This window comes from Sprattus sprattus, assembly GCF_963457725.1.
Source record: "Sprattus sprattus genome assembly, chromosome: 4".
In the NCBI taxonomy this organism is placed as follows: Eukaryota; Metazoa; Chordata; class Actinopteri; order Clupeiformes; family Clupeidae; genus Sprattus; species Sprattus sprattus.
The window spans coordinates 40,464,441-40,474,440 of record NC_137923.1 but is presented as its reverse complement, the minus strand read 5'-3'; the positions used below and the strand labels follow the sequence as shown (position 1 = coordinate 40,474,440).

The 10,000-nt window shown below is 44.9% G+C and overlaps 1 protein-coding gene across 1 annotated transcript in view; it reads left to right on the top strand.

The window, feature by feature from the left end:
* trioa (trio Rho guanine nucleotide exchange factor a) overlaps positions 1 to 10,000 on the top strand; it is a 116,332-nt gene that overhangs the window by 67,406 nt on the left and 38,926 nt on the right. Inside the window, 6 exon segments of the mRNA XM_080837427.1 lie at positions 674 to 865; positions 3,523 to 3,654; positions 4,144 to 4,374; positions 7,372 to 7,494; positions 7,811 to 8,002; positions 9,327 to 9,496. Of these exon segments, the coding sequence (XP_080693553.1) occupies positions 674 to 865; positions 3,523 to 3,654; positions 4,144 to 4,374; positions 7,372 to 7,494; positions 7,811 to 8,002; positions 9,327 to 9,496 (1,040 nt within the window).

Below are 10,000 nucleotides of genomic sequence, written 5' to 3'. Positions count from 1 at the left end.
TGAGTAAATGAGTGCGAGCGAGCGAGGGATGGAGAGAATGCTGGAGGGAGGGGAAAGGCTGGCTTATCTCCTGCCACACACCAGCTGTGCTGGTTTATCCCTCTCTCTCAGTCAGGGGTGGGGAGAGAAGGATGGCCATCGCTTCGCTTGCCGTCTGTGTAAATCTACCACGGCCTCCGCCACCCACGCCCGTAAGCCCCGGCTAAGAGGGTTCACACACAGACACACACACATACACAAGCATACACACACACTCCACACACACACACACACACATATACATATACACACACACCTGCCTCATGCGTGACTCATGTATTGCTGTGGTATCACATGCGATTTGTCAAGTGTCACATCACCAGAATATCATATGTGATGTATGGTTCAAGACTCATATCAGCAGAATGTCAGCCATCACACATCAACGTTATCCGTGAATTATGTTAGCGGAATATCATACACAGTGCAAAGAGCAAGCGTCACCATTATGTCAAGCTCAATCTTAACATTAAGTGTCACTTCACCAAAAGAGTCATATCAGTATTTAAAAAAATAAATAATCAAAACTTACGTCAAAAACAAAAAACCTTTGACTCTGAAATAATGATCCCAATAATGAAGATTTGCACAATACGATTAACACACACACACACCCCCTCTCTCTCCCCTGCAGAATGTGTATGTAAACATCAACCGCATCATGTCGGTGGGGAATCGGCTGCTGGAGTCGGGCCACTACGCCTCCCAGCAGATCAAGCAGATCTCCAGCCAGCTGGAGCAGGAGTGGAAGGCCTTCGCCGCCGCGCTGGACGAGCGCAGCACCCTGCTGGAGATGTCCGCCTCCTTCCACCAGAAGTGTGACCAGGTCAGTGGGCGATGGGGACAGTGCTGGGCTGAGGAGAGTGGTGGGGGGGGGAGGCATTAATGCTCCGCTTGCTTTGTATATGGGCCATTCTACCGAATTGGTGCAAAGTCAGGTCGGAAATATTTGGATTTTTTTTATGTTTTATTCCCAAAACTTTGTCCGTATGTATATTGTACCATATCTAAAGTACACATATCTAGCAAAAGAACAGTCAATTTTTATATTGTATTTTCAGAATGTGTTGGAACGTTTTACCTCTTCCAAAAATTGTCACTACCGAAACATCACATTTACTATAGTAAAAAAGTATTATTATTGACCTGTTCAGATTGTGTTTTCTTCCTTTCTCTGAAGGGTATTTTTACAAATATTTCTTGAAGGTTTTTACAATGAAATCCATAAAAATGAATTATTTACCAAATTTTCAAGTTCAATTTATAGAATTCATCAAAATCTAAGTGCAATATTTCTTTGTAAAATGCAAAATACTGATCATATTGATTCCAGAGTTCTTGATTGATGACATTGAACATACATTAATCCAATCAGTATCATAACATTTTAGTTGATTACTCAATATACTTAATTTTTTACAAAACATCCTGTTTTTCGGTAGTGCTGCACTGTTTCGGTAGTGACATCCAGTGTTTCGGTAGTGACTGCACTGTTGGATGGATGTTCATTTCTCTCCCAAAATCTTCCAAAAGGTGCTCTGGGCCGCTCTTTAGTCCACACAACACATTTATTTAAAAATTATGGGATTTAACTACTTACCATTTCATTTTGTCACTACCGAAATCATCAGGTCACTACCATATGTTTCGGTAGTGACTGTTTCGGTAGTGACAATTCTAGCTAACTTTAAGCATAAATAAAGAATTCTAGCAAGCACACGGCTTGCAAACACATCTTTGAAAAGGTGAACACACATACAAACATAAGATTTTCCATGAAACCCCAAAAGGTTTACTTAATTGAAGAAAACATGCGTTTCGGTAGTGACAATTCTTAAGGTTACACGTCGATTTTCAGACTTTGGAACACATTTATATAAAAACTATGGGATTTAGCTACTTACCATTCAACCATGAGGGACAGAGATGCAGTGTCACTGCATGGTCAAAAATGCTGAGTCGTGGCTAAAACACAGGCTCAGCCAATGGACTAAAACTCTTGTGTTTCGGTAGTGACATGAAAACTAGGGACATGATTTTTTGAGTATAGTAAATTGATTTAAAAATTAAACCCACAATAAATCTAAATATTCCAAGTTCTGTTTCAACCCAATCATAAAGATCTTTGAAATTAAATCATTGAAAAAAATCTAAAAAAATTGAAAAGTGTTATTTAAAGGCATTGAAATTTAGATGTCAGGGTTGGGGACAGCTACTTCCCAATAGAAAGTACCCTATAAATGATGATTTTGTATATATTTAGCTTATCACTATCTCATGTAATGCATTGGGTTTATATAGACCATAACATTTTCTAATTAAATATCTATGCCTAAATACCTAATTGTTTTGTAAATAGTTTTATTGTTCAGGGACTGCATATTACACGAATTCGGTAGAATGGCCCATATAGCGTAGCAAAATAAAGAAAACAGAAGATAATGATATATTTGATATTTCAAGAATTTGAGCTATTGTAGGGCAAGTTCAAGGTTTGAAAGAGTTCATTTTTACACTTAATTGAGAATAGACATTAATTAAAATGGAAATTTGAACAGCGGATGTAATTATTCAGCTTTCTTGCCCAGCTCTGTTTTTTAATGAGCACACTGCAGCTGCAGAACAGACCAGAGGAAATCTGGTGCGACAAAAAGGGCTGGGCTCTCCCCCCCCCCCCCCCTTCTCTCTCTCTCTCTCTCTGCCTCTCTCCTTCTCTGCTTCTCCCTCTCTCTTTCTCCCTCTTTTACGCTCTCTTTCTCTCTCTCCCCCCTTCCATGGAATATGTCCCCTGTGTTGTAGGACTTTCCCCAGTGGCCCAGCACACAGCTGTGATTCCCCTGGTAGTTCAGCTCTCCAGCTTTCATATGGACCAGTATCAGTGGCCTGATATGACCGTATGCTAAACCTCACGTCAGCATGCTACCTCCCCTTCCCCCACCACACACACACACACCACACCACACTTTTGTTTTACTTACTCACTCACTCCATGATTTATATACATTATTCCTTTAGCTGGAAACTTCTGGAAGGTTAGACCTCCGCCCTCCACAGCATGTATGTTGGGGACGCTGAGGGTTTTGAAGATGAGAGCCGGCGGCGAGATCAAAGATTGACTGACAGGGCTTCCCTGCCTTTGATATGATTCTTTTTTTGTGAATATACATCACCCTGTTCTCTCCAGTGACTTGAGATTCTTTATCTTTCTTAGTTTGATGTTCTTTTTGTTCTTTCATCTTTTTGTCCCTCTCCATGCTCTCTTGGAGTAGTTCCGGATGTCTAAGCAGTGTTGTCGCCCTATAGTAAGAGTTCACGCTGTGGCACTTAGACCCTGTCTGTAAGGATGGGGTTTTTACATGCAGTACTATTTGGCGAGGGTGGGAGGAGGTTTTTTTGGTTTGAAATGCAGCTACTCACTCAAGTGTGTGTGTGTGTGTGTGTGTGTGTATGTGTGTGTGTGTGTGTGTGTGCGCGCACTCACAGTACATGAGTAATGTGGACTCGTGGTGTAAGGCATGTGGAGAAGTGGAGTTGCCTTCAGAACTACAGGATCTGGAGGACGCGATCCACCATCACCAGGGTCTATACGAGCACATCACCGCAGCCTATTCAGAGGTAACGTGTGTGTCGGTGTTTGTCTTTCTGTGTGTGTGTGTGTGTGTGTGTGTGCTACATGTCACATCTATGCTACTTGTTTGCGTTTTGTGTGTGTATTTATGTGTGCATGGATGCCATCCCATGCAAGCCCCATCGTCTTCAGTAGTCCATCATAGCAGCTTAAATGGGCGTGTGTGATGGATAAAGACACTAAGCACAAAGAGACCATTGTCATCTCATCCGTGTAGACTCGCATAGAAAAAATACAGCACTCGAACCGCATCATCAACCAAATCATCACCAGTCATCTTTTCCTCTAATTACACATGTGATTTATATAAAAAAAAGCATTCACTGTGTGTGTGTGTGTGTATCTATCTGAGTGTGTGTTTGAGTGTGTGTGAAGTGAAAGACTGTAGGAATACACACACACACACACACACTCATACTATAGCCTAAACTCATACCTTTCTCCTGTGCTCTTGCTTGGCCCCTTCCTTTCCACAGGTGAGTCAAGACGGGAAAGCCCTATTGGACAAATTGCAGAGACCCCTCACCCCCGGCAGTGCCGATTCGCTGACTGCCTCGGCCAACTACTCCAAGGCGGTGCACCACGTGCTGGATGTGATCCACGAGGTGCTGCACCACCAGCGACAGCTGGAGAACATCTGGCAGCACCGCAAGGTCCGGTTGCACCAGCGCCTGCAGCTGTGTGTGTTCCAGCAGGACGTTCAGCAGGTAAACACACACTTCTTTCTCTCTCGCCTCAGCCCCACACTCACACACAAACAAATACAGTCTCACACACACTAAAATGTCCGCTTGGATCTATGCCAGCCGCTGTGTGTGTTCCCACAAGGCACGGAGGTAAACATGAACAGAGGCAAAAGTGAATACAGGGTGCACAAACACTAATTAATTCCGAGATAAAGCGTAAATACACTCCTTGATCTAGGGCTGAACGATTTGGGAAATAATCTAATTGCGATTTTTCCCCAAAATATTGCGATTCGATATGCATTTTTTTTTATTTTATCCTCTTTTTCTCCCAACAAAACGTACTGAATGATTTAAATATGACCAATACAATATTAGATACATTTAGTGTAAAATATTCTTTCCCACATTTTAAATTTTTATTTAACTGCTCAGTGCTCATAACAGAAACAAATCGGTTGCTTTGCCACTGTGCATTTAAGTAATTTAAACAAAGTCAAGTATAAACACAAGGCATGCAGTTTTTAAAGTGGCATTATGCAGTAATTGTACTTTAAAATGTGGGCGCTACAATTACTTTTAATATGGAGAATCGCCTCTGTGCCATTGCCATACCAGGGTCCGTAGGCAAATTACTGCGTTATGTAGGTGTGCCTGAAGCCGCCTGGTTTTTACTGTCTGCGGAAATAGTTAGTAGCTTATTTGCCATCTTGTGTTGCACTTGCTTGATGTTTGACTAACTAGTTGGTCATAGTGTCAAAGTAAGCACATTTCAAGAGATTTCGCTAGTTTGAGCCACTAGCATCTCGTTAGCAATTAGCAATTGATCCGTTATGCGTTATGCTATAAATTTCCCATCGTAAAATATATATATATATTATATATATTATATAGAAAATCGCATTTTAACATATCGCGATTTAATCGCAAATGCAATTAATCGTTCAGCCCTACCTTGATCTATAATGGTTCCAACTCAAAAATATTACACTGTAAAACAACTTATGAATATGACTGCAGGCCCACTAAATGTTGAGGTGAGAGTTTTGTCAAGGAAATTATTCTTTTTTTTTCACACCTGTTTTGTCCTGTGTCTGATCATGTCCTGTTTCAGGAAGACCTAATGAATATTTACTCCGAATTTGGAGATTATAAGATACTGACCAATGGGAGCGCTTTTGAGAAGCTCATCAGGGAAGATTTGACTGATAAATTCTTCAGGGGATTGGATCATTTGTATCGTATGGCAAAAACGAGCTTGATTTGTTCACCTTCAGGAGATCTGCTGTGCTCTGCGAATTATAAAAGCACCGGAAGGGTAACATTTTCAGCGCTCATACCAGCACACCAGTTTTTATGTGTCGCAGACACCCATTTTACGTTTATTGGTCAGTCGTTATTAGCTAGAGCTATATTCTGGTAGCATGTCCATTGCGGTCTGGAGCAGAATCCTCCTATTGGACAAGCCACTGACATTACATTGAGCAGAGCTGACCTCTTTGGACAAAAAGCAGCATCACAAGGCAGCTTTCGTATATGATGTCTATGGACAGCATAGAGGATGAACCCTACGTTGCATTGTTCGGTTGATGAATAGACATTCAGTATTCATATGCAGTACAAAATGTAATTTGCTGAATAGGTTAAATAGGACTTCAACAGATAAGATAACTTTTCTATTTCTTAACCCTTAGGAGGCCCTTTGTTTTCTTGTTGTCAATATTCCTAGAGACATTAAAAGAACACCCACAGAAACCGGCAGTAACTTTGGAAGGTTTTAACTAAGTGTCTAATTACTGGGGAGGCCTGGCCCTCCCTTCACACTTAAAAATTAAAGTGTATGTGTGTGTGTTTGGCTTTGTTTTACAGGATTAGGTAAGGTCGATGTTCTCACAAAGCACAAATAGCATTGTGCAATTAGTGAATTCCCTCCCTCGTTGTCTTGTTTGGTATTCTATGTCTTCCCTCATTCACCCTCATTTTTTTCTCCGTTCTGTTTCAAACACTCTATCCCTCTCCCACTGCAGAGTTTTGCTCATAGTGCTGCTGATACTTTTGTGCAAAAGGCAGTTGTTTCCATGGCAACCGGTTTCCAGGTGGAGGGTATTCCTCGAGTAGTGGCTGATGAAAAAGGGAGACACAAGGAAGAGAAAGAGAGACAGGAGGGAGAGGGGGATAAAGGCATGCAGAAGGAACATATCGAGATGGAGGGAGAAAGAGGGATAAAGAAAGAATAGAGGGTGTTGGGCAGGGGGTATGATGCCAATAGGAGGGTCTGTGGCATCAGGAAGATGATGGGAAAGAGTTATACAGACAATAAGAGAGATTGAGGGGATAAAACAATTGCAGCGCGTCAAGCAAGAGAAAGATATAGTGTACAGAGAGCCAAGAAGAAGCGTGACAGTGAGTGAGTGAGTGTGAGTGTGAGAGGAGGAGTGAGTGAGTGAGTGAGTGAGTGAGTGAGTGAGTGAGTGAGTGAGTGAGTGAGTGAGTGAGTGAGTGAGTGAGTGAGTGAGTGAGGAGAAGAAGAGAGTGGGCAGGTGGGTGGGTGGGTGTGCTGGCTGAAGCTCGGGGCAGATGGGAGAGGGACAGCGGCTCTGAGCTCTGAAGGCTCTGAAGGCTCTGAAAGCACACAGGCACATCCAGCCAGATCCAGCCTGCTGCACAATTCTCCTCCTCACACAGAAAGAACCCCTAGCGTATACTGATACACAGCAGAATGGTTATGTCATTATCCACACTGGTTTTGTTGTGGTACTATGACAATGGATTGATTTTTTCGCAAACACTATCTTTTCATTATACTTTAGGTATGTGTATTTCCTAAATATAGATATATTGTCTTACAATCTTTCTCTGAATGTACCACAACTGGAAGAGGTATATTTACATTGAAATAACAATAATGATGATGTCTTCTCTGTGTGTGTGTGTGTGTGTGTGTGTGTGTGTGTGTGTGTGTGTGTGTGTGTGTGTGTGTGTGTGTGTGTGTGTGTGTGTGTGTGTGTGTGTGTGTAGGTGCTGGACTGGATAGAGAACCATGGCGAGGCGTTTCTCAGTAAGCACACAGGCGTGGGGAAGTCGCTCCACCGAGCCCGCGCCCTGCAGAAACGCCACGAGGACTTTGAGGAAGTGGCTCAGGTAGTCCTCTCCCCAGTGTTTACATTTCCTCAGTTTAAATAAGACCCCTGGGAGGATTTGTGTGAGTGTGAACCTGCACAACAACACGTAGGCTCAGTGGGAGGTTCTGATGACTTTTTTTGCCATTCTGGAGTGCGCCATTGTTGCTGGAATTGAAACACTACTGTGTGTGTGTGTGTGTGTATGGATTTCAGTACGTGTTTGTGTGTGTGGATTTGTTGGTGTGCGTGTGCGTGTGCACGTGTGCGTGCGGATTCATATGCTGGAGTGTGAGCGACACCTTAACCCTTGTGTCTGTCATGGCTGTGCATTCTAGAACACGTACACTAACGCGGATAAGCTGCTGGAGGCGGCGGAGCAGCTGGCCCAGACGGGCGAGTGCGACCCGGAGGAGATCTACCAGGCCGCCCACCAGCTGGAGGACCGCATCCAGGACTTTGTGCGCCGCGTGGAGCAGCGCAAGGTCCTGCTGGACATGTCCGTGGCCTTCCACACACACGTCAAAGAGGTGAGGTCACGCTCCACTGTGCCCTGGGGCTGCAGATGCATTATGGGAAGTGTATGTTCAGGCTTTAATTCTTACAGCCCAAGGCTACAGTCAGCATCATTTCACTACCTTTACTTTTAGGCTTCCATCGTACTCAATATAGGAGGTAGCCATATATGCTGTATATTGGCAGATCTGGATGAAAATCTTTATTTGATAAATAGCCTAAATAGCATTCATGGGAATTAGGTACTGGTGTGTGAGGGACTGAGTCAGCCCCCCCACGTTATGGGATGTATCCTGACTGGAGTTGGTGGTGAAGATGGGGAAACATGGGGCAGGAGATGATGGCGTACGGGTAGTCTATGGGACCCACTGTTCCTGGATCAGCTGCTGTCGTGACGAGCTGATGCTGAACTGGAGTTATTGATTATGCATGTCATGTGAAGGGAAGTGAGAGGTGATGGCAGTAACTGTAAGCCACCCTTAATCGTGGCTCATAGTGGTCTCAGATCAGTGCAGCATTGAAGTAGTGCAGCCAGAAGAGGGGCGGCCGCACTGCACATCGCCGGCCAGGTGTTTGTCCTGGATGAGCCGCCAGTGGCGTCATCGCTGCCGCGCAGCTGCAGATGTGCAAGACGTGCTCTTGGGGGGACAGACGAGGGATTTCATCCAGGAGACTGGAGTCTGGAAGCCGAAAAGATTCCATGTCAGACGACTCCTGGATCAGCGATGAGCACCGTCTCCTGCGCTCCGCAGCTGCTGCCGTGAGAATGGAGAGGGGCCGGGGAGGGGGGTTGGCGGGCGGTGGGGGGGACGACACACGGGGGCAGGGGTCGAGGCGGATAAGAATCTGAATAAGACTGGGGATCTTGGGGGATGTGTCAGACACTCTTCCCCAGATCAACTCTGCAGCGTCTCCTCTCCTCCTCTCCTCTGCTGTGGGTATGAGACCATGAAGCGGGAGCGAGGGCAACCAGGAGGAGAGGGCTTGGAGCGAGGGCAACCAGGAGGAGAGGGCTTGGAGCGAGGGCAACCAGGAGGAGAGGGCTTGGGGGATTACAGAGCAGGGTCATCGCACACCTGGGCAGCTGAGGAACAGGTCGGGACCAGTGGACGCCTGCCACATTTAATGCAGGGGGGGAAGATACTATCGTAGCACAATCTTTACGTTGTGTGGACATTTATAATCGTAATCATCGTTCTGCCTGTATTGGGATCCGCTGTGACAACGCCTGTATGTGTGTGTGTGTGTGTGTGTGTGTGTGTGTGTGTGTCTGTGTGTCTGTGTGTCTGTGTGTCTGTGTGTCTGTGTGTGTGCGTGTGTGTCTGTGTGTGTGCGCAGCTGTGGACGTGGCTGGAGGAGCTGCAGAAGGAGCTGCTAGACGACGTGTACGCTGAGTCGGTGGAGGCCGTGCAGGACCTGATCAAGCGCTTTGGCCAGCAGCAGCAAACCACACTGCAGGTCACCGTCAACGTCATCAAGGAGGGAGAGGACCTCATCCAGCAGCTGAGGTATGCAAAACTCACTCACACACCGCATGCATGGATGGAAAGGCTTTTCTGTTGAGATTGCTTCTCCAGTGGTGTAGCTTATTCCGCACTTGAATTTTAATTTATGCGTAAACAAACACACACACACACACACACACACACACACACACACACACACACACACACGTGTATGTGCATGGATACAGTCTTCTGCATTTCTCCATGCAAAAACACCTACATGCACACACTGACATCTACTTGCCTGAAGCTTGGCTATTATGGTCACTTTGATGCCTCTGCTTTTTACCGTCACAGACAAACTGACATTGGTAAACACAGAAATACATACACACTGCTCTTTTGGTGCTGTTGCTTTTACTCCGTCTTTTTCAGATTATCCACGGCTGTCTCGTGCGTCTCTCTCTCTCTCACTCTCTCACTCTCTCTCTCACACTCACACACAGGCATACACTCACACACACTCACACACAGACAGACACATACACACACACACACACACACACA